Source organism: Saimiri boliviensis, chromosome 10 (assembly GCF_048565385.1).
Source record: "Saimiri boliviensis isolate mSaiBol1 chromosome 10, mSaiBol1.pri, whole genome shotgun sequence".
NCBI classification, from domain to species: domain Eukaryota; kingdom Metazoa; phylum Chordata; class Mammalia; order Primates; family Cebidae; genus Saimiri; species Saimiri boliviensis.
The window spans coordinates 120,927,959-120,954,219 of NC_133458.1; the positions used below are offsets into that span (position 1 = coordinate 120,927,959).

Consider the following 26,261-nt stretch of genomic DNA (forward strand, 5'->3'; position numbering starts at 1 on the left):
TAGTGTGATCCTCTGGGGGTGTTGTAACACTATTTTGTTCACGTTTTCAGAGTTATTTATCAGGTTCCTTCTCATCCCCATAAGCCATCTCTCACTTTTTTTTTTAAATTTGCATTTATTTGGATATAACATTTTCCTCTTCTGAGGATATATCTGTAGTTTATGTTGTGTAAGGCCCTTGGATTTGGTTCTGAGTGCTTTCAGTGGCAACTCATCTGTATAGGCATTTCTGGGTAATAGGTAGCCTTTGTATGGTGGCTTTCCCAAATGCTTGTTGTAGTAGCTGTTTACCGAGTATGCGAGCAGTCTCACTGCCTCCTATGAGGCTGGGTGGTTGAGGTCTCAGGAAGCTTATTTCATTTTCCAGTGCTGTGCACTTTTGTCAGACTTTTTTTTTTTTTTTTTGAGGCAGGGTCTCACTTTGTCACCCAGGCTGGCGTGCAGTGGTATGATCTTGGCTCACTGCTGCCTTGACCTTCTAGGCATCAATAATTCTTCCACCTCAGCCTCCCTGGCAACTGGGACTACAGGTGTGTACCACCATGCCTGGTTAATTTTCAAAATTTTTTTTGTAGAGACAGGGTCTCACTATGTTGCCCAGGTTGATCTCAAACTCCTAAGCTCAAGTGATCTGCTGGCCTTAGCCTCCGAAAGTGCTGGGACTACAGGCATGAAACACCAGGTCCTGGCCAGGTTTCTTATTGTATTGTGCAGTTCAACCTCCAGGCCAGTAGGTGATGCTTATGGATACAGGTCAGCTGCAGATGACTCAAATGGGTATATACCTGATTCTTGTTTACTGAGAGAAGCTCTGTTGACTCAGGCAATCTTGGTCCCCACTGTGGAATACACAGTGGTCTGAGCTCCCTGCTTAATTCTGGAGTGTGGACAAAGATGGGTGGGATAGATTAACCAAGCCCTCCTACATTTCTCCCAATGGCAGGCAGAAGCACTAGCTGTAAGGCGGGGTCCAGTGGGCAGCTGCCAAGTGCCTGGAGACCTGCCTAGGCATAGAATCTGGAAACCTTCACTGTCCTAAGTTCTCTGCACAGGAAGTGGGGGAAGCTTAAATTCCTAATCTAGAAGAGCTGGTGCTTCAAATGCCTGGAAATATATTTGGGCATTGAGTGAAGAAAGCTTTGCTCTTCCAAGCTCTCTGCAGGGAGGGGCAGGTCAGGCTTCTAATTTAGACAATAAGGTGTGTCAAATGCCTGGAAATTTGCCCCAGCACAGTGGAGAAAAACCACTGTGCCACAAAGTTTTCCTGGGGAAGGGAGGGGTAGCTCAAGCTCCTAATCTGGGGGCAGGTGCACCTCAAGCTGGGTGATATGTCTGGGGAAAGACCAGAGAAACTGCAGCCACAACAAGGTCTTTGCATGGGAGGAATAGGTGGCTCAAAATCCTAGTCCATTGGAGCGGGTGTGTTAAATGGCTGGGATTACATCCATGTGTGGCATGGAGGAAGTGTCACTACACTAAGTTCTTTATGTGAAAAGGGAGTGGCAGCTCAAGTTCCAATCCTAAGGGGGCAGGTGCATCAAAAGCCTGGAGATAGGACATTCAACCTTTAATCTTGTTTTGTAGTTTCTAAACAGATGAGCAACAGTTACAAGTTTTGTGTCTGATAATGTCAATAGGTGGATCTCTTGTGCAGCTCTTCATTATCTGTTTTTCTTCTTGTATTTTTGCACTCCTGGTTTTTTAAATTCATGTGCTGAACATTGTGCATGAAAATTATAATTTGATGCTGTGATAATACTTTGTTCCTCCAAAGAAGATTTACTTCTGCACTGGCAGATAGTTTGAGTGCCTGCAGAGGTAGATCATCTGATTTCATTCAGGTTGGGGGTTGTATTTCATTTTTTGTGAGAGCTGATCCCTTTTTAATTTACTCTTACTTGTAGGTTGTATCTTTTCAGCAGTAACAATAGAAACCCCAGAACATTTATCAAAGCTGCTTTGCTCTGGCAGATTAATTTTGCTCCATCAGTCCAATGAAGCTGCCAAAAGCTCTACTCAGGCTTTCAGCCTTCCAGTCTCCTCTTTTAAATCAGCTAGTATTTTAAGGGGATAGTGGTATCTAATAATGTATTTATCTCATAAAATTCCCTGCTCTATGGAATCTTGGCCCCTCAAGTCTTAGTTGTCTTTGGCAGCTATGTGATACCTTTTAACAAATGTTTAAATTTTGTCCAACTTTTCTAATTATTTTAGGTAGGAGTACTGGTCTAAAACCAGTTCAAAATTTTTGCAATATATGATATGATGTGACTCTGTGTCCACACCCAAAACTCACCTTGGATTGTAATAATTTCATGTGTCAAGGGCAAGAACAGGTGGATGTAGTTGGATCATGGCGGGGTGGTTTCCTCCATGCTGTTCTTGTAATAATGAGTGAGCCTCTGATGGTTTTATAAGCATCTGGCATTCCCCTTGCTTGCACTCACTCCATCTTGCTGCTCTGTGAAGAAGGTACCTGCTTCTCCTTTGCCTTCTGCCATGATTATATTAATACATTTCCTCAAGTCTCCCTAGCAATGCAGAACTGAGTCAATTAAACTTCTTTCCTTTATAAATTACCCAGTCTTGGGTATTTCTTCATAGCAGTATAAGAACAGACTAATACAATATACTATTGAGTTATCACTGTATATCTTACAGTTTTATACAAGTCAGAATAAGTTGTTAGCCATGTCATATGTAACTATAAATATGAGTATGTATTTTTCTTTATCATTGTAACTATTTCCAGGGTTCTTTGTTAAAAAAAATTTTTTTTTTTAAGCCTGATACTTGTTTTTTGGAAGTTATGGGGTCTCTGAGATCATGGTTTGGTAGGAATAAGAACAAAGCAAAACAAAAAACAGAGGAAAGTATTAAAACTTTTTGGCACAATATTATAGATATTTAGAAGAGAGAGTAGATTAGTGATGACAAGACATAAGGCTGAAGCAAAGTAAAACTGAGATATTTCTTTTTTTTTTTTCTTTTTTGAGATACAGTCTCACTCTGTCACCTAGGCTGGAATGTGGTGTTACAGTCAAACTGAGACATTTCTGATGGGAGCTGAAAGTTCTGAGAAAATGAAATATTCACTCTTAAGATACTTTTCTATGATATAATATCCTAATATTACATGAAATATTCAGAAAAGTTCTTTAAAGGTAAACGTCATATTTTTGTGGATCATCTTAAAGAAAATAAAGGAAAGGAGGGTGCCTTGAGTACCTGGTTAGGGACAGCATGAAATAACCACACACAAAAAAGGAGCTCAGAAAGATGAGATACTAGTGAGAGACAGCAAGAATTTAGTGGAAGGAGGAAGCAAAAGAGAGAAGTAAAAATATAAATTCCACAGAATTTGAAGAAATCTACGTTTGATAGGTGTACCTGAATGTGACGGAGAGAATGAATCCAAGCTGGAAAACACTCTTCAGGATATTATTCAGGAAGATTTCCCCAACCTAGCAAGGCAGGTTAATATTCAAGTCCAGGAAATACAGAGAACACCACAAAGATATTCCTCAAGTAAAGCAACCCCAAGGCACATAATCATCAGATTCTCCAGGTTGAAATGAAGGAGAAAATGCTAAGGGCAGCCAGAGAGAAAGGTTGGATCACCCTCAAAGGGAAGCCCATCAGACTCACAGTGGATCTCTCAGCAGAAACCCCACAAGCCAGAAGAGAGTGGTGGGGACCAATATTGAACATCCTTAAAGAAAAGAACTTCCAACCTAGGATTTCATATCCAGCCAAACTAAGTTTCCTAAGCAAAGGAGAAATAAAATCCCTTATGAACAAGCAATTACTCAGAGATTTCATCACCACCAGGCCTGCTTTACAAGAGCTCCTGAAAGAAGCACTAAACAGGGAAGGGAAAACCAGTACCAGCCACTCCAAAAACATACCAAATGGTAAAGAGCATTGACACAATGAAGAAACTGCATCAACTAACAGGCAAAACAACCAGCTAGCATCAAAGTGGCAGGATCAAATTCACACATAACAATATTAACCCTAAATGTAAATGGGCTAAATTCCCCAATCAAAAGACAAAGACTGGCAAAATGGATAAAAAGTCAAAACCCATGGGTGTGCTGTATTCAGGAAACCCATCTGACATGTAAGGATACACATAGCCTCAAAATAAAGGGATGGAGGAAGATTTACCAAACAAATGGAGAGCAAAAAATCAGGAGTTGTAATCCTAGTCTCTGATAAAATAGACTTTAAACCAACAAAGATCAAAAGAGACAAAGAAGGACATTACATAATAGTAAAAGAATCAATGTAACAAGAAGAACCAATGATCCTAAATATATACGAACCCAATACAGGAGCACCCACATACATAAATCAAGTTCTTAATGACTTACAAAGAGACTTAGACTCCCACACAATAATAGTGGGAGACTTTAACACTCCATTGTGAATATTAGACAGATTATCGAGACAGAAAATTAACAAGGATATCCAGGACTTGAACTCAGACCTGGACCAAGCAAACCTAATAGACATTTACAGAACTCTCCACCCCAAATCCACAGAATACACATTATTCTCATGAAATATTCACTCTTAAGATACTTTTCTTGCTGTCTCTCACCAGTATCTCATCTTTCTGAGCTCCTTTTTTGTGTGTGGTTATTTCATACTGTCCCTAACCAGGTACTCAAGGCACCCTCCTTTCCTTTATTTTCTTTAAGATCATCCACAAAAATATGACATTTACCTTTAAAGGACTTTTCTGAATATTTCATGTAATACTAGGATATTATATCATAGAAAAGTATCTTAAGAGTGAATATTTCATTTTCTCAGAACTTTCAGCTCCCATCAGAAATGTCTCAGTTTGACTGTACCACCACATTCCAGCCTAGGTGACAGAGTGAGACTGTATCTCAAAAAAGAATACACATCACACCTACTCTAAAATTGACCACATAATTGGAAGTAAATCACTCCTCAGCAAATGCGAAGGAATGGAAATCATAACAAAGAGTCTCTCAAATACAGTGCAATCAAGTTAGAACTCAGAATTCAGAAACTAACTCAGAACCACATAGCTTCATGGAAACTGAACAAGTGGCTCTTGAATGTTGACTGGATAAACAATGAAATGAAGACAGAAATAAAGATGTTCTTTGAAACCAACGACAACAAAGACACAACATACCGGAATCTCTGGGACACATTTAAAGCAGTGTCTAGAGCAGCGTCCCCAAACTTTTTACACAGGGGGCCAGTTCACTGTCTCTCAGACGGTTGGAGGGCCGCCACATACTGTGCTCCTCTCATTGACCACCAAAGAAAGAGGTGCGCCTTCCTGAAGTGTGGCGGGGGGCGGGGCGGATAAATGGCCTCAGGGGGCTGCAGTTTGGGGATGCCTGGTCTAGAGGAAAATATATAGCAGTAAATGCCTACATGAGAAGCAAGGAAAGATCTAAAATCGATACCCTATCATCAAAATTGAAAAAGCTAGAGGAGCAAGATAAAAAAACAAAAACAAAAAAACAACCTCAAAAGCTAGCCGAAGACAAGAAATAACTAAGATCAGAGCAGAACTGAAGGAGATAGAGACACAAAAAACCCTTCAAAAAAATCAGTAAATCCAGGAGCTGGTTTTTGAAAAGATCAACAAAATAGACCACTAGCCAGATTAATAAAAAAGAAAACAGAGAAGAATCAAATAGATGCAATAAAAAATGAGAAAGAGGATATCACCACAGATTCCACAGAAATACAAGCTACTACCAGAGATTACTACAAACAACTCTATGCACATAAACTAATAAACCTGGAAGAAATTGATAAATTCCTGGACACTGGCATCCTCCCAAGCCTAAACCAGGAAGTTGAAACCCTGAATAGACCAATAACAAGGGCTGAAGTTGAGGCAACAATTAATAGCCTACCAACCAAAAAAAGCCCAGGTCTAGACAGGTTCACAGCCAAATTCTACCAGACATACAAAGGAGCTGGTATCACTCCTTCTGATACTATTCCAAACAATCCAAAAAGAGGGAATCCTCCCCAAATCATTTTATGACACCAACATCATCCTGATACCAAAACCTGGCAGAGACTCAACAAGAAAAGAAAACTTCAGGCCAATATACATGATGAATATAGATGCAAAAATCTTCAATAAAATACTGGCAAACCGATTGCAACAGCACATCAAAAAGCTTATCCATCACGATCAAGTAGGCTTCATCCCGGGGTTGCAAGGCTGGTTTAACATACACAAGTCTATAAACGTAATTCACCACATAAACAGAACCAAACACAAAACCAAATGATTATCTCCATAGATTCAGAAAAGACCTTTGACAAAATTCAACAGCCCTTTTTGCTAAAAACTCTCAATAAGCTAGGTATTGATGGAACGTATCTCAAAATAATAAAATTGATTTACGACAAACCCACAGCCAATATAATACTGAATGGGAAAAAACTGGAAGCATTCCCTTTGAAATCTGGCACTAGACAAGGATGCCCTCTCTCACCACTCCTATTCAATATAGTATTGTAAGTTCTAGCCAGAGAAATCAGGCAAGAAAAAGAAATAAAGTGTATTCAATTAGGAAAGGAGGAAGTCAAACTGTCTCTATTTGCAGACGACATGATAGTATATTTAGAAGACCCCACTGTCTCAGCCCAAAATCTCCTGAAACTGATAGGCAACTTCAGCAAAGGCTCAGGATACAAAATCAATGTGCAGAAATCACAGGCATTCTTATACAGCAATACAAACTTAAAGAGAGCCAAATCAATAATGAGCTGCCATTCACAATTGCTACAAAGAGAATAAAATACCTAGGAATACAAATAACAAAGAATGTAAAGGACCTCTTCAAGGAGAACTACAAACCACTGCTCAATGAAATAAGAGAGGATAGAAACAGATGGAGAAACATTCCATGCTTATGGTTAGGAAGAATCAGTATCGTGAAAATGGCCATACTGCCCAAAGTAATTTATAGATTCATCACTATTCCCATCAAGCTACAAATGACCTTCTTCACAGAACTGGAAAAAAACACCTTAAACTTCATATGGAACCAAAAGAGAGCCCGCATAGCGAAGTCAATTCTAAGCAAAAATAACAAAGCTGGAGGCATTACACTACCTGACTTCAAAATATACTACAAGGCTACAGTAATCAAAACATCATGGTACTGGTACCAAAACAGAGATGCAGACCAATGGGAAAGAACAGAGGCCTCAGAGGCAACACCATACATCTACAACCATTTTATCTTTGACACACCTCACAAAAACAAGCAATGGGGAAAGGATTCCCTGTTTAATAAATGGTGTTGGGAAAATTGGCTAGCCATATGCAGAAAGCAGAAACTGGACCCCTTCCTGACACCTTACACTAAAATTAACTCCAGATGGATTAAACACTTAAACATAAGACCTAACACCATAAACACCCTAGAAGAAAACCTAGGCAAAACCATCCAGGACATAGGCATAGGCAAGGAATTCATGATTAAACCACCGAAAGTATTGGCAGCAAAAGCCAAAATAGACAAATGGGACCTAATTAAACTCCAGAGCTTCTGCACAGCAAAAGAAACCATCATTAGAGTGAATCAGCAACCAACAGAATGGGAAAAATTTTTTGCAATCTACCCATGTGACAAAGGGCTAGTATCCAGAATATTCAAAGAACTAAAACAGATATACAAGAAAAAAACAAGCCCATACAAAAGTGGGCAAAGGATATGAACAGACACTTTACAAAAGAAGACATATATGAGGCCAACAAACATGAAAAAATGCTCACCATCACTGGTCATTAGAGAAATGCAAATCAAAACTGCATTAAGATACCATCTCATCCCATTTAGAATGGTGATCATTTAAAAATCTGGAGACAACAGATGCTGGAGAGGATGTGGAGAAATAGGAAGACTTTTACACTGTTGGTAGGAGTGTAAATTAGTTCAGCCATTGTGGAAGACAGTGTGGCAATTCTTCAAGGACCTAGACATAGAAATTATATTTGACCCAGCAATCCCATTACTGGGTAGGGAAAACACAAGTGCTGCTGGAATATCTTAAGGAAATAATTGAGGCTGCAGAACACAAATCTATGGGGTCACTAATCCTAAGACTGTGATTTTTGCCTATTGATGATCAGCCTAAAAAGCACAAATGAGGCTAGCAGTGATGGCTCATGCCTGTAGTCCCAGCATTTCGGGAAGCTGAGGTGGGCAGATCACGAGGTTAGGAGTTCAAGACCAGCTTAGCCAACATGGTGAAACCCCAGTTTTACTAAAAATACAAAAATTAGCCAAGCACGGTGTGGGCGCCTGTAATCCCAGCTGCTTGGGAGGCTGAGGCAGGAGAATCACTTGATCCCTGGAGGTGGAGGTTGCAGTGAACCAAGATCAAGCCATTGCACTCCAGCCTGGGCAACAGAGCAAGACTCCATCAAAGAGGAAGAGACAGAGAAAGAAAAAGAAAGCGAGGAAAGAAAGAAAAAAAGAGAAAGAGAAAGACAGAAAAAGAAAAAGAAGAAAGACATAAAGACGGAAAGAAAGAGAGAGAGGGAGGGAGGGAGGGAGGGAAATGAAACGAAAGGAAAGGAAGAGAGAAAAAGAGAAAGAGAGAAGGAGAGGAGAGAATGAGAAAGAAAGAAACAGAGAAAGAGAGAGAGAGAGACAGAGAGAGAGAGAGAGAGAGAGAGAGAGAGAGAGAGAGCGAGAGCGAGAGCGTGCAAGCACAAATGAAATATAAAAGAGCAAAGAAACCGAGGACATTGGTCAGAAAGTGGCTGAAGTGATGGATCACTGAAATGAGAGCAACAGATAGAGGAGCTTAGAAAGCAGACCAGGAAGTGGAAGCCAGGGTTTTCTTCTGAAAGGTGTACCACAACTTCTTCAAAAGAAAAGCACACAGGCTATGCCCAGGCTTCATCACAAACGATTAGAAATTAGAAAGATTAAGACAGAGTTAAGGGTTTAAAAAAAAATACATTTTAATGTTCTGAACTTATTCTAACAAGACAAAAATATAGTTTATAGAGGAAAAATATGATTTTCTCTTGCTACCCTCTCCCAATCCTATTCACCTAAGAACATTTTTGTATGTGTGTATCCTTCCAAATCTCTAACCACACAAACATATATTTTCTACGTGATCATATTAACATCTCTCTGAAATGTGTTCCTTTTCTAATTAATCTAGCATAAAGATTATTCCTAATCAATACATGTAACCTTAAAGGCATTATTTTTATAGATGGCAAATACTGCATAGTATAAATATATTTGTTTAGCCCATTCCATATTACTGAACATATAAATATTTTTCAATTTCTTGCTATAATAAAAAACATCCTCATACATGTAAATACTGGCCCTTTTGTTTTGGTAGGAGGGACCTAACTGTGAGACAGCAAGTCAAAGAATGTGGGCTGTGCCTGTGCGGACTGTACCTGCAGCATTCCACATCCTCACCACAGGGGATGCAGGAGGCCATTTCTCCATCCCTCCAGCAGCATCTCTTGTGCTTTTCAAATTTTGCCCTTAAATAAGTATTTACTTGTATGGAGCATCATTTTAACGTTTTGTTTTGACAACATTCATTTCTCTTCCAAGCAGTTCCAAGAATGTGAACTGCTTATTCACATTCTTGTCTATTTTTCTATTAGATTGTCTGTTTCCCTACTTAAAAATTAGGGTTATCAAACCTTTGACTGTCAAATGTGAACATAACATTTAAAAGCTGTCCAAAAAAAAAAAAAAAAAAAACCACTTCAAGCCTTGAGAGAGATGTGACTGTGATTTGAGTCACATATGGTTACAACTTTCATTCTCAGATTATAGATTAACTTGCTTTTTTATTTTTCTTTTTCCATACAATAACTAGAGAATTAAACAATGTCAGGAACAAAAACCTCCTGTCTTATTTTTTCCCCAGAGACCCGGTCTCACTCTGTCACCCAAGCCTACAGTGGCAGAATCACGGCTCACTACAGCCTTGAACTCATGGGCTCCAGCAATCCTTCTGCCTCAGCCTCCAGAGTAGCTGAGACTACATGTGTGAGCCTGCCTTTGTAATTAACAACCCCTGTATTAACGTTCCCTTTGTTGTTTTACTTTGCTTAGATCAGACTATGGAAAACCATTATTACACCCTCTGTTAAAAAAAGTTAAATGTACCCTTCCACCTATAACAATCAAACCACTGTACCTATGTGCCAACCAGTAGGAATAATGTTGTATTCCCACTAAAAATTCCTCTAGTCTCTGCCTATGTGAATGAAACCTAAACTTCCCTACTTCCAAAGGCTGACTTCATTCCTTTGGAGTTGGTGTTTCTGAGTGGTCCACTCTCTTGCTTCATGCTTGAATAGATGCTCTTTAGATTCTGATCTTTTTGATTATTTGAACACATATGTGTGACAAAGTATTTTGACATAATTTACGTGGTATTCTGTCAGAATTTTTTAACTTTTATGTATTTAAATATGTTGATATTTTCCTTTATTTCTTGTGCACTTCCTTTCTGGTCTCTGAAGGTCTTCTACACCTCAAAACTATAGTCTCCTGAAATTACTGGCTAGCCATGTGCAGAAGGCAGAAACTGGACCCCTTTCTGACACCTTACATTAAAATTAACTCCAGATGGATTAAAGACTTAAACATAAAACCTTACACCATGAAAACCCGAGAAGAAAATCTAGGCAAAACCATTCAGGACATAGGCATAGGCAAGGACTTCATGACTAAAATACAAAAAGCATTGGCAACAAAGGCCACAACAGACAAATGGGACCTAATTAAACTCCAGAGCTTCTGCACAACAAAAGAAACAGTCATTAGAGTGAACCAGCAACCAACAAAATGGGAAAAAATTTTTGCAATCTACACATCTGACAAATGGCTAATATCCAGAATCTACAAATAACTAAAACAGATTTATAAGAAAAAAAACCCATTTAAAAGTAGGCGAAGGATATGAATAGACACTTTACAAAAGAAGACATATATGAGGCAGATAAACATGAAAAAAATGCTTATCATCACTGGTCATTAGAGAAATGCAAATCAAAACTACATTGAGATACCATCTCATGCCAGTTATTATGGCGATCATTTAAAAATCTGGAGACAACAGATGCTGGAAAGGATGTGGAGAAATAGGAACACTTTTATACTGTTGGTGGGAGTGTAAATTAGTTCAACCATTGTGGAAGATCATGAGGCAATTTCTCAAGGACCTAGAAATAGAAATTCCATTTGACCCAGCAATCCCATTACTGGGTATATATCCAAAGGATTATAAATTGTTCTATTATAAGGACACATGCACACGAACGTTCACTGCAGCACTGTTTACAATAGCAAAGACTTGGAACCAATGCAAATGCCCATCGATGATAGACTGGATAGAGAAAATGTAGCACATATACACCATGGAATACTATGCAGCCATAAAAATCAATGAGTTTGTGTCCTTTGTAGGGACATGGATGAACCTGGAAACCATCATTCTCAGCAAACTGACACAAGAACAAAAATCAAACACTGCATGTTCTCACTCATAGGCAGGTGTTGAACAATGAGAACACATGGACACAGGAAAGGGAGCCTCACACACTGGGTTCTGTGGCGGGGAACTAACGGAGGCACAGTGCGGGGTGGGGAGTTGGGGAGGGAGAAATGCCAGATATAGGTGATAGGAGGAAGGCAGCAAACCACATTGCCATGTATGTACCTATGCAACAATCTTGCATGTTCTTCACATGTACCCCAAAACCTAAAATGCAATAAAATATATATTTTAAAAAATTAATAATTGAATAGAGATAGTGCTGGTGCATTTTCTGGGATGCAGTTCTTAAGCTCTTAATATATGGTGATAATATCACGTTAGTGAAATATGGAGGCTACTGTATATAGAAACAGGGAAACCCTATAGAACCATTTGGTGGCATTGATAATGTTATTTCCATTACTGCAGTGAGTTATCTTTATAATGAAATCTTAGAGACATTCATGTGTGTTAAGTATGCCAGAGGAAATATTGAAATATGTGTTTTATATTCTTTCAGAAATTATTCTCAAATTTACCCATGTGTTACATTGTTATTGATAAAAGTCATTAAGAGCAGGAAGCCATCGTGACTTTGCACACAGCTTCCTTCTCTCACTTGCATAGTGACTTACCCGTGATGGCCAGCTGAGTCACAAAGAAGATCATTCTTGACTTCCTCTTTCTCCTCCATGTGGAAAAAAGCACAACGGAGTTTCCAACGATGGTAAAAATAAAGAGGACCCACAGAGTTATCAATTGCTCAGTCTGTAAGAAACAGAGAAAAATAAAACCAGCGTGCCAGTGAGAACCAAGGTTCTTTATAGAATGCATGGCCCAGGCTTTGGTGCCAGATTTCTTCCTCCTGATCCTATATCCCTACCTTTGGAAGCTCTACTCTCAAGAAAACAATGACAAAATTGTCTTCATTTACACCAGCTGCAGAGTAAATTAATGCACCTTTAAAAATTTTTTTGGAAATGTAAGTCAAGAGATAAAAAGTTTGTATTCTTTGGTCAAGTAATTTTAACACTATGTGGAAGGTCAAAATTTAAAAAAGAACACCACTGTCATAAAGATGTCCATTATTACATCCATCTAATTTCTTTTTGCAAAAAGAAATTAGAAATTGTTTAAAGATAATAGGATAGCTAAGTAAATCAAGCACTTCGATTCAGTGAACTGTTACAGCATAGCTATTAACAATGACAAACATGAAGACTATGTAGCAATATTAAAAATACCTATAATATAATGGTAAGTGGGAAAACATAATAAAATCATATGCTAGGTATGATTACAACTCTGTAAAATTATATACTTAGGAAAAAGGCTGAAGTAGAGTAAATGTTAAAAGTGGTCATTTTAGAGTAGTGTAATTATGGGCTATCTTTTCTTTTATTCATTTGACAGAATTTTATAAGGTGGTTACATTAAAGTTCTACTGAAGAATGTTTCTGTGGTTTGAATGTGTCCTCCAAGGTTCATGTGTTGAAATTTAATCCCCAAAGCAATGGATTTAATGTAGAACCTTTAAGAGGTGATTAGATCATGAAGGCTCTGCCCTCAGGAATGGATTAATCTTGTTATTGTGGGAGTGGGTTAATTATTGCAGGAGTGGGTTCCTGATAAAGGAATGAGTTCAGTTCCCTCCCCTTGTCCCTCTCTCACCATCCCTCATCCACTTACTTTCTGCCATGGAATGATGCAGCAAGAAAGCCCTCACCAGATACCAGCACCTTTCCAGCCCCTGGCACTGTAGAAATAAATTACTTTTCTTTATAAAGAAGAGTAATAAATATAGTATACTCTTATACTATATACTAAATATAGTATATAGTATAAAGAGTACTATATTACTCAGTCTTTGAGTATAAAACATAAAACAGATAAAGACAGCATAAAACAGATTAAGACAAATGATGAATTAGCAAAAAAGAGAAAAAAAGCAGGAATGCTATTAATCTAACAGTCCTTCTAATAAATTATTAACATCTTCATGAGTACTACACTTTATCAATCTGATATTTAGGCTCTCTAACCTGGATTTACAGATCTATTTCTAAGATCCCAGGTGGAAGTCAGGGCCTTGGAACTGCAGATCTGTGGATATGAGGATAGGCATTGTAGTGATGTGGAGGGAGGATCATGGCTGCACAACTAGAGAGTGAGGGTGATAGGGTTGGAGGACTCTGCAGGTATATCATGTCCATGCATGTATCACTTCCCACTTGGAGGGCAGCATCTTTGCTCAGCTTCAAGCCATACACTTTTTCTCTGGTTCTTTGATGACTAGAGGTGTATCTTTCTGGATAACTCATTTCTCTAGCAGTGTTGAAATGAGTGCTAAAGCATCAGGAAAAAAAAAACTATTATGCAAAGGACTATACTGAGTAGAGGGAGTGAATTTTTGTAAGAGAATTCTCCCCTTTGAGATGGATTGACAACAATGTTGTCAGTAGCAGATACAGCAGGAGAGGCCTTTGATGTAGACTGACACTTCCTATTCAGGTGGTATGTCAGCAGTGGGACATACACAAGTCATTTAATTTGGAAGACCTCTTAAAAAGCTATGAAACAACTTACAGAGTAACATAAGCAGCCAGGTGGCCTGGAAGTCTCCATCAGAAGGTCTTACTGACACCATGGTGCTGACAGATGAAACAATTCAGGGCCAGGGTGGGGGATAATGTGTCTATGTTCCTCATATTGTTCTAATACAGTGTTCTATCAGGGAGGATGATGGTGCCCTGGGGGTGTCTAGGTTCAGGAAAGAGCCCATCAAGCAGGTGGCCTGGCAGGTAAGGTATGACAGAAGGCCATCAAATACTTTTGGTCTCTGGAATAAGCTTCCGTGTGGATGACCCAATGCCTGTGTCACAGCCCTCCTGTGCCATGATCTTCAGTAGTTCCCTCTTTTCCCCTTTCCTTGTTAACATTCTAAGTCTTCTAAGAAAGGGCCCCATTCTTACAGAAGGTTTTCCACCTGTGTAGCATGAGCTTGGCTCTGAGTAGCAGCACATGGGGAGGGTTTTGGAAAGTATTTCTCAAAGTATGGTCCATGGCTAGGGTAATTATGTAACCTGGTTTGCCTAGGGCAGTCCTAGTTGTCAACTGTTGTCCCAAGATAATTATTTAAATTACCTTTCATCTCAAAAAGTGTCTTTGGTTAGATAGTAAATTATATATAATCACCCTGTACATGGCTCCCAACGGGTGGGCTCCAAATACTATAGCCTAGTCTATATCAATACCTAAAAATGTATCTCTCTCTCTCCCTCTCTCAGCTTTGATTTAGGGCATTTAGAGGTTTGGGTCAGTTCATGATGTGATGTGGGGTCCCTGGAGACTTTTCAAGAACTATGCTCATTGAATATGGCACTTCAACACTAGAGTTGAAGGAGTCCACAACTCTAGTGGGTCACCTATATCCAGTTCCACAACCCCATGCTGGAGGCTTGGGATGGCCTCATATTCCTGGCTAAGGCCACCGTATATGTCTTTGGCACTGCTAAGAGGCCCAAGAAGTGTTTCAGCACACTGCCTGGCTGGAAAAGAGGTGCTATCTCCTCTGCTGGTGCTGCTATTCATCCATGTAGGAGAAGAAACTGAATCCACAAGGCCCTGCATACCTCTACTTATCTTGTAGTTGCTTGATATTGCAACATGTTCATGAATGTGGGGTAAAGGGTGTCCTAAGGTCAAAGTGAACAGCAGTTGACTGGAGCTAAAACTGTCAAAGGGGCAAAGTTTCCTCCTCTCCTCACCTCTGTGGCCACAATTACAGGAAAATTTAGCTGTGCATCAATTTGCTATGGCACCTGAGGGCTGGGACCTTCCTCCAGGAATGAGAAACCAAGAAGGATGTTGGCATTTCCCATCCTGGTAAAGGGAAGATTGAGACCCAGCTATCCCTCAGGTTGGCACTTCAGCTGCGGAAGGCAGCAGGGCAGATCTTAAGCCTGTAGAATGAAAAGCTGAAAGGGTCCCAAGGGACTGTGCCAAGAAGTGGAAGAAATCAAGATTTTAGGATTATGCAGACAGTCTATCTGACACAAAGACCTAAAGGAGCTAAGCAAAGAAATGGCACCTAGCCAGGAGGTGAGCTGGAAACTGGGGCTATCACACAGGCCGAGATCTCAGGGCAGCTTGTTGTGGTTTTAGATGGGAGGGAGCTGGGAGGGGCATCTTACAAAGTGTCTTTCTCAGGATAATAAATTACATCAGAATACATCCTAGAAAACAAAATTATAAGATACGGAAGAAATTAAACATTACTCACTTACAATTTGGGGGTACATAATTCCAAAACTAAATTTCTCAATACCTGTGTATCATTTTTCTTGCCCTCCTGCCCAGAAATTGGGGCTTTTCGTCAGGGTTTTATTTTGGAACTTGCTTTTTTCTTACACCACAACATACAGATTCAAGAGCTTCCTGGTATTTGACATATATCACTTTATTTAATCCTCACAGCAGCTAAAGAAGTGTGTGTGTTTGTCTCAGGTTTACATAGGCAACTGAAGATCGAAAAAGTTGACCTGGGGTCAAAGGAGATCTATATAAGCCCAGTTTTCTTGACTTTGTCATTTAGACTTCTGTGCAATTAAAACATGTAACTTCACCTGGTCACTTTAGTGGCTGCCTACTTCCCAGTATTTGAGTACACTGTAATTTACTCAACTGATGCTCTGTTTTTGGACATTAAATTTTAGCTATTTTTTCCAATCATAAATAATACTGTGATAAACATCCATCATATATGCCTCATTCATGAGTAAAAATTCCTAGATATGAAAGATTAAAGTAAAATAAGTAGATTTTTAAGGTTTTGCATACGTATTCATTTTTGTTAAGAAATATTTGGAGAGGGGGGATCCAAGATGGCCAATTAGACACAACTCCAGCGCACAACACCCAGCAAGAGAGAAGCAGAAATCCCGAGATCTCCTAGCTCCAACTGAGATACCAGGTGCATTTCAACAGGTCTGGTCCTAAGGTGAGCAAAGCCCACTCAAGGCAGACTGAGGCAGGGAGGGGTGCTGTTTCACCCAGAAAGTGCATCTGACCAGCGAGTAAGAGGGTCCCCATCTGGTGCTCTGGTCCAGATACAGCACTTCCCCCAAAGCCTCAGCAATACACAGTACAGGGGATCTTTGCCAGTTAAGCACCAGGAATTTACAAGCACAGAGTTGAATAAGAAGCCAGGATGGTGTCCCGGATTTGTGCACAGACCTAAACAGACACATAAGCCCAAAAGGTAGCCAGGAGAGCCTGCAGACTGAGCTATCGCACCCTCCCCCTGCCCGGAGAGAGAGGGAGCTGTAAGTGGGAGCAGCTGGGTGGGCCCCTACCCGGAGAGAGAAGCTGAAAGTGGGAGAAGGTGGGGCGCAGCTGGGAGGGTCCCTACCCTCCTCCACAAACCCCAGAGGGCTGAAGCTCTGACTCTAGTGGGTTGCACAGCCAGAGCCACAGTCTGAGCTGAACGCTGAATAATCCAGCCCAGTGGAGGAAGGGCACAACCCACTGTTAGAGGGGTTGGACTGGGCTACATGTTTTAACAAAAAACTCAGGAAGCCTACATAGCAATGGGACAGCGTTCTGGCAACCCAGCAGTACCTACAGGTCAGCACAAGAGGCGAGCCTAATCTCCTGGTATTAACAAAAAAGACACAGGAAGCTTCCCTAGTAACCTGAAGGAGTCCCTAAGAAACCCAGTAGCGCCTCCACAGGCAGACAAGTGACCTCATCAAGCAGCTCCCTGACATCACAGCCAGGTAAATCCACAAATATGGGAAAAAAACAGCACAAGAAAAAGATGAATCCATCAAAGACCAGAACACCTCTTCTCCTTCAAGGGATCACAACTCAGCAAAACAGGATCACAACTTGACCAAGAAGGAGTGCAACAAATTGACAGAAACAGGCTTCAAAAGATGGATAATAACAAACTTTTCTGAGTTAAAGGAACACGTTCTAACTCAATGCAAAGAAATCAAAAACCTTAAAAAAAGGTTAGACAAAATGCCAACTAGAATAACCAGCTTAGAGAAGAACATAAACGACTTGATGGAGTTGAAAAACAGAGCACAAGAACTACATGAGGCAAACACAACTTTTAATAGCCGAATGGATCAAGCAGAAGAAAGGATATCAGATATTGAAGATCAACTCAATGAAATAAAAAGAGAAGGCAAGACAAGAGAATAAAGAGTGAAAAGAAATGAACAAAGCCTCCAAGAAATATGGGATTATGTGAAAAGACCTAACCTATGCTTGATCAGTGTACCTGAATATGATGGGGAGAATGAATCCAAGCTGGAAAACATGCTCCAGGATATTATCCCGGATAACTTCCCAAGCCTAGCAAGGCAGTCCAAATTTCAAGTTCGAGAAATGCAGAGAACTCCACAAAGATATTCCTCAAGAATAGCAACCCCAAGGCACATAACTGTCATATTCACCAGGGTTGAAATGAAGGAAAATATACTAAGGGCTGCCAGAGAGAAAGGTCGGGTCACACACAGACAGAAGCCAATCAGACTTACAGCAGATCTCTTGGCAGAAACCCTGCGAGCCAGAAGAGAGTGGGGGCCAATATACAACATCCTTAAAGAAAAGAACTTTCAGCCCAGAATCTCACATCCAGCCAAACTAAGCTTCATAAGTGAAGGAGAAATAAAATCCTTTACAGACAAGCAATTACTGAGAGATTTCATCACCACCAGACCTGCCATACAAGAGCTCCTGAAAGAAACACTAAGCACAGAAAGGAAAAAGTACCATCACTGCAAAAGCAAAGCAGTTGGCAAAGACCAAAAATGCAATGAAGAAAATGAGTCAACTAATGGGAAAGAAAACCAGCCAGTAACAAAATGGCAGGATCAAATTCACACATAGCAATATTAACATTGAATGTAAATGGCCTAAATGCCACAATCAAAAGACACAGACTGGCAAACTGGATAAAAAGTCAAAACCCATCGGTGTGCTGTATTCAGGAAACCCGTCACATACAAAGAAACACATAGACTCAAAATAAAGGGATGGAAAAAGATTTACCAAGCAAATAGAGAAGAAGAAGAAGAAGAAGAAAAAAGCAGGGATTGCAATCCTAGTTTCTGATAAAATGGACTTCAAACCAACGAAGATCAAAAGAGACAAAGAAGGACACTACATAATGGTAAAAGGATCAATCCAACAAGAAGAGCTAACTATCCTAAATATATATGCCCTGAAAACAGGAGCACCCAGATACATAAAGCAAGTTCTTAACGACCTAAAACAAGATTTAGACTTCCACACAGTAATAGTGGGAGACTTTAACACTCCACTGTCAATATTAGATCAATAAGACAGAAAATTAGTAAGGATATCCAGGACTTGAATGCAGAGCTGGACCAAGCAGACCTAATAGACATATACAGAATGTTCCACCCCAAATCCACAGAATATACATTTTTCTCAGCACCATATTGCACTTACTCTAAAATTGACCACATCATTGGAAGCAAATCATTTCTCAGCAAATGCTAAAGAACAGAAATCATAACAGTCTATCAGACCACAATGCAATCAGACTAGAACTCAGGATTAAGAAACACACACAAACCTGCACAACCACTTGGAAACTGAACAACTTGCTTCTGAGTGTCAACTGGATAAACAATGAAATGAAGGCAGAAATAAAGATGTTCTTTGAAACCAACCAGAATGAAGACACAACTTACCAGAATCTCTGGGACACCTTTAAAGCAGTGTCGAGAGGGAAATTTATAGCAATAAATGCCCACGTGAGAAGCAAGGAAAGATCGAAAATTGACACACTATCATCAAAATTGAATAAGCTAGAGGAGGAAGATCAAAAAAACTCAAAAGCTAGCAGAAGACAAGAAATAACTAAGATCAGAGCAGAACTGAAGGACATAGAGACACAAAAACCCTTCAAAAAAAGTCAGTAAATCCAGGAGCTGGTTTTTTGAAAAGATCAACAAAATACACAGACTGCTAGCCAGATTAATAAAAACAAAAGGGAGAAGAATCAAATAGATGCAATAAACAACAATAAAGGGCGTATCACCACTGATTCCACAGAAATACAAACTACCATCAGATTACTACAAACAGCTCTATTCACATAAACCAGTAAACCAGAAAGAAATGGATAAATTCCTAGACACTTGTACTCTACCAAGACTAAACCAGGAGGAAGTTGAAACCCTGAATAGACCAATAACAAGGGCTGAAGTAGAGGCAGCATTCAATAGCCTACAAAACAAAAAAAAGTACAGGTCCAGATGGGTTCACAGCCAAATTATACCTGATGTACAAAGAGAAGCTGGTACCATTCCTTCTGAAAATGTGTCAAACAATACAAAAGGAGGGAATCCTCCCTAACTCATTTTATGAGACCATCATCCTGATACCAAAACCTGGCAGAGACTCAACAAGAAAAGAAAACTTCAGGCCAATATCCATGATGAACATTGATGCAAAAATCTTCAATAAAATACTGGCAAACAGATTGCAACAGCACATCAAGAAGCTTATCCATCACAATCAAGTAGGCTTCATCATGGGGATGCAAGGCTGGTTCAACATACACAAATCCATAAATGTAATCTGTCACATAAACGGAACCAAAGGCAAAAACCACATGATTATCTCAATAGATGCAGAGAAGGCCCTCGATAAAATTCAACAGCCCTTCATGCTAAAAACTCTCAATAAACTAGGTATTGACAGAACGTATCATAAAATAATAAAAGCTATCACAAACCTACAGCGAATATCATACTAAACAGGTAAAAGCTGGAAGAATTCCCTTTGAAATCAGGCACTAGGCAAGGATGTCCTCTCTCACCACTCCTATTCGATATAGTATTGGAAGTTCTTTTTTTTTTTTTTTTTTTTTGAGACGGAGTTTTGCTCTTGTTACCCAGGCTGGAGTGCAATGGCGCAATACTATAAGAAGTTCCAGAGCAATCAGGCAAGAAGAAATAAAGGGTATTCAGTTAGGAAAGGAGGAAGTCAAACTGTCTCTATTTGCAGATGACATGATTGTATGTCTAGAAGACCCCACTGTCAGCCCAAAATCTTCTCAAACTGATAAGCAACTTCAGCAAAGTCTCAGGATACAAAATCAATGTGCAGAAATCACAAGCATTCCTATATACCAATAACAGACAAACAGAAAGCCAAATCAATAGTGAACTCCCATTCACAATTGCTACAAAGAGAATAAAATACCTAGGAATACAAATAACAAAGGATGTAAAGGACCTATTCAAGGAGAACTACAAACCACTGCTCAATGAAATAAGAGAGGACAAAAACAGATGGAAAAACATTCCATGCTCATGGTTAGGAAAAATTAATATCATGAAAATGGCCATACTCCTCAAAGTAATCTATAGATTCAATGCTATCCCCATCAAGCTACCAATGACCTTCTTCACAGAACTGGAAAAAAAACCATCTTAAACTTACTATGGAATCACAAGAGAGCTCACATAGCCAAGACAATCCTAAGCAAAAAGAACAAAGTGGAGGCATCACACTGCTGGACTTCAAACTATATTACAAGGCTACAGTAATTGCATCCCCAGGATGAAACATACAGAAATATGTTTTAAATAACATATTTCATTTATACCATTGTATTTCTTCTAGACATACAAAACAGCATGGTACTGGTACCAAAACGGAGATATAGACCAATGTAACAGAACAGAGACCCCAGAAGAAACACATCAACAACCATCTGATCTCTCACAAACCCGGCAAAAACAAGCAATGGGGAAAGGACTCCATGTTTAATAAATGGTGTTGGGAAAACTGGCTAGCAATGTGCAGAAAGCACAAACTGGATCCCTACCTGTCACCTTACACTAAAATTAACTCCAGATGGATTAAAGATTTAAACATGAAACCTAACAGCATGAAAACCCTAGAAGAAAATGTAGGCAAAACCATCCAGGACACAGGCATAGGGAAGGACTTCATGACTAAAACACCAAAAGCAATGGCAATAAAAGCCAAGATAGACAAATGGGATTTAATTAAAATTCAGAGCTTCTGTACAGTAAAAGAAACCATCATTAGAGTGAATTAGCAACCAACAGAATGGGAAACAAATTTTGTAATTTACCCATCTGACAAAGGGCTAATATCCAGAAACTACAAATAACTAAAACAGATATATAAGAAAAAACAACCCCATTCAAAAGTGGGTGAAGGATATGAATAGACACTTTTAAAAAGAAGACATATATGAGGTCAACAGAGATACGAAAATATGCTCATCATCACTGGTCATTAGAGAAACGCAAATCAAAACCACCCTGAGATATCATCTTACACCAGTTAGAATGGCGATCATTAAAAAATCTGGAGACAACAGATGCTGGAGAGGATGTGGAGAAATAGGAACACTCTTACTCAGTTGGTGGAAGTGTAAATTAGTTCAAGCATTGTGGAAGACAGTGTGGCGATTTCTCAGGGATCTAGAAATAGAAATTCCATTTGACCCAGCAATCTCATTACTGGGTATATACCCAAAGAACTATAAATCATTCTGTTATAAAGACACATGCACACGTATGTTCATTGCAGCCCTGTGTACAATAGCAAAGACCTGGAACCAACCCCAATGCCCATCAATGATAGACTGGACAAAGAAAATGTGGCACATATACACCATGGAATACTACACAGCCATAAAAAATGGTGAGTTCCTGTCCTTTGTAAGGACTTGGATGAATCTGGAAACCGTCATTCTCAGCAAACTGACACAAGAAGAGAAAGCCAAACACTGCATGTTCTCACTCATAGGCGGGTGTTGAACAATGAGAACACGTGGACTCAGGGAGAGGAGCATCACACACTGGGGGCAGTTGGGGGCGGGGGTAGGGAGACAGCAGGGGGTGGCGGGGAGAGGGGGTGGGGAGGCATAACATGGGGAGAAATGCCAGATATAGTATGCACCTAAAATATAATAAATTTTTAAAAAAAGAAAGAAATGTTTGTACTGGTTGTTACCTATACTGCCAGAAGATGAAAAAGCATTTCAAAATATTTCCATGTTGTTATATCTTTTACAATTTAGTAAATGACAACTACTTATAGGATTTTGTTATTATAAATTATTAACATTATCTACTTATTAACCATTTCTTATTTTGTAAATTATACATTTGGAAACTCAGCCCATTTCCCCTTTCTTTTAGATTGATATTTATAAATTTTTTAATATAAAGGATATAATCTCTTAGTAATGTAAGTGGCAAGTATTTTATCAGTTTGCAATTGCATTTTATTTTGTGGTATTTTTAATTACAAAATGTACAACATAAAAAGTGCACAATATATATACGTACAAATTACTTAGTAATCACAGAGTAAAAGCCCATGTAATTACTACAAACATCAAGAAAACCCATTGTCAACACCAGAAAGCCCTTCATATGTAAAACTCTATTTCGCCTCTTCTAGAAATTACCTCCAACCTGATTTCTACTTATTTAATTTTTACTGTTACCACTTAAATATGCATCCATAAAGAGTAGGGTCTGCTTTCCAACTTTATAGAGTAGTTTTATGCCATATGTTTCTTTTGTCTTGGCTCTTTGGTTTATGATTGCAAGATTCATTCCTGTGACTGCAAAGAGCTGCAGGTTTTTCATTTTTATTCCTATACAGTAGTCCATGGTATGACTGTGCTCCGATTTATTTATCCCAGGTAATTGATAGACATTTGGGTGGTTTGTAGTTTGAAGCTATCATAAACGATGTTATAGGGTTCAGCACTTTTTTTCTCTAGTACATTTTATAAGTATGGAAATGCTGGGACATGGGAGAAATGAATCCTAAACTTGACTAGGTAATGCCATGGTACTTTCTTTACTGGTTCTGAGTAGATTTACAGTTTTCTTCACATTTTTTATTCCTAGTTATTTTATATTTTATGATTTCTATTTTAAATAACATATTTCATTTATACCATTGTATTTCTCTAACTGGGTAATGCTGGTTTATATAAAAAAAACTTATTTTCATATATTTACTTTGAAGCCAACAAAGTTATAAATTGTTTCACTAATCCTAATTGTTGTTTCATGAAGTCTTTTGTATTTTTAGCGGAGACTGTCATATCAATGGCAAATGGTAATTTTCTTTCCAACTTTCAAAGATTATATTTCCCATTTTATCACATTGGTTAGAAGTTTCAGAACAATGAACTGGTTATAATACCATAGAAGGCATTCTTGTTATGTGTAAAATCAATTAGGCTGTCTGGTGTTTTACTTATTATGGTCATATCATGTGAGCTTTGTAAATATTTGCTGTGCAGTTCTTTACGTGATAACATTTCTGCAATTTTTATAACATTGAATCATCTACATAAGATCGATTTTTGACATTTTTTGTCTAATTTATGATCAATTTTAACATTTTGTATTTAGTATTTAGTATTAGTTTTAGTTTCTTCGTAACTAGTTGTAGCATTATTTCAGTATTCACTTATAAATAAAGCTTTTGAATATTATTTAAGTAATCTCTATACTAATTTTAAAGTTTACCTGTTATTTCTAAGAATTTTTGTTTACACATTTGAATGAAATATTTTAATTTGGCTTGTGATTTTATGTCTATTTCATCTTCAGTTACATAACTTACAGTAAGCCCTCACTTATCATCAATAGGTTCTTGGAAACTGTGACTTTAAGTGAAATGAACTATAGCAGGTCCTGAATGACATCATTTTGTGCAACATTATACCATTGATAAGAAAAATCACTGGTTTTGTTATATGTAGTTTGACTTACAGTCACAGTTTTCAAGAACTTATCAGAACACTCAGATGTTAAGTGAGGACTTACTGTGCTTTTCTTACATAATTCTTTTATCTTGAATTATCTATTTCCTGATACTAATTTTGCCATACTTGATTTAATCATATTTCTCTTTAATGGCGTATCTTTGTTTATCTATATATTTCTAACCATTTTGCTTCATTTGCTACCAAGTATTTCTCCTATAAGTAGAACATAATTTTTGTTTGACTTAAACTGAGAGTCTACTTTTAATAATGACACTAATTCATTGTAATTTATTGTGTAACTGACGTATGTAAGTTCTTACAAAGGTTTTTAAATTTGTTGTATTTTAAAAAAAATTGTCATTGGTATTTATTGTAATTTGTTCACCAGTAATTTGAAACATTTATTTTATCACATGTTAATATTAAAAAATGTCATTCAAATTTCACTTCACACTGAGAAATAAAAATAATTAAAAGGCTTTAAAATTTTTCATTTCCTTAACCCCAGACTCTATTAAAATAATCTGATTTTAAAATTTAGATTATTAGCATATTCTAGTATAACATAGCTTTCTTTCTAAGAGTCATTTTTGACATTTGTATTAAAGTTTTATAAACATATCACCAAGAATTATTTAGCTGTTAATTCTATATTTTACTGGTATCTTTGCTTTTGGTCGTCTTTTATACACTCTCTTCCATGCTGTGCTCTTCTATACTATATCTTCTAAGTTTTTGTTTGGATTAATTTCTGACTAAAGTAGTACATTTAATACTCAATGTTTTAGGAAGTATAGAATATGTTTTAAATCTTCACATGGTAGGGAGAAAGTTTCTGTTGCACTTTTACAGCATTTGATAGTCTAATCACAGTATTTTTCTCTTAGAGCTCTGTTGACATGCACTACGAATGTGAATGTGAAAGAATATATTGTGGCCTCTAATGTTGTATTGTAGAGGAGGAGACCATTTTTTTTTCCTTGCAATAACCCATTTTTCTATCTATATTGTTGGTGGATTTTTTTTTGCTTTCAATATCCTTGAAATTTGGGTACTAGTTGATTTGGGTTAGGTCTTTTTTCATTGTGATTCTTTTTGACCTTTTTAGATTAAAAGATTCAACTTTTGAAGTCAGGCAAATTGTCTCCTATTATTGTTCTCATTTTTGCTTCTCCTCTGATCTATTCTCTCCTATGGCATTTTTACTATATGAAGCTCCTGTGACTTCCTGTATTTCTCTTCTCTCTCTTCCTCATTTTCAGCTTTCCATTGTTTACAGTGAATTTTATGGAATTTATTAACTATTCTTGGCCCAGTGCCGTGGCTTACTCCTGTAATCCCAGCACTCTAGGAGGCTGAGGTGGGTGGACCATGAGGTCAGGAGATCAAGACCATCCTGGCTAACATGGTAAAACCCCGTCTCTACTAAAAATACAAAAAATTAGCCGGGTTTGGTTGCATGTACCTGTAGTCCCAGCTACTTGGGATGCTGAGGCAGAAGAATCGCTTGAACCCAGGAGATGGAGGTTGCAGTGAGCTGAGATAGCACCACTGCATTCCAGTCTGGGTGACAGAGCTAGATTTTGTCTCAAAATAATAATAGTAATAATTCTTGACTGTTCTTATATCTAACCTCTCAGGTTATCTGTTCACTCCCAATTCCTTGCAGTAACTGCATTTTCATGTTAAAACAGTATTTTATGAACTCAGGCCATGCCCCTTTTCTTAATGCAGTGTCCTTTCAAGCTCTGCTGAGAATACAAGTAAGATATTTTCCAAGATTTTCTCCTTTCTTTTAGGAAATCTGCTTCATAGAGAGAAGCACGTTGATGCCTTAAGGCAATTTCTTCTTCAAGAATTGCAAAGCCTTGTATCATGTCCA

The 26,261-nt window shown here is 38.4% G+C and overlaps 1 protein-coding gene and 1 long non-coding RNA gene across 3 annotated transcripts in view; one reads left to right on the top strand and one right to left on the bottom strand.

Annotated features, from left to right (window-relative positions):
* The window catches only part of NPSR1 (neuropeptide S receptor 1), a 169,973-nt gene that overhangs the window by 123,737 nt on the left and 19,975 nt on the right, over positions 1-26,261 (bottom strand). Inside the window, exon 2 of the mRNA XM_003930733.4 lies at positions 12,192-12,324. Within this exon, the coding sequence (XP_003930782.1) occupies positions 12,192-12,324 (133 nt within the window). The remainder of the gene's footprint in view (positions 1-12,191; positions 12,325-26,261) is intronic.
* LOC141580134 (uncharacterized) overlaps positions 1-26,261 on the top strand; it is a 148,054-nt gene that overhangs the window by 55,014 nt on the left and 66,779 nt on the right. Inside the window, exon 4 of one of the 2 annotated variants that reach the window (XR_012512238.1) lies at positions 12,077-12,198. The exons of the other annotated variant lie outside the window; for it this stretch is intronic. This is a non-coding gene — a long non-coding RNA (uncharacterized LOC141580134). Of the gene's footprint in view, positions 1-12,076; positions 12,199-26,261 lie in introns of those variants that run through there. 2 annotated transcript variants of the gene reach the window in all.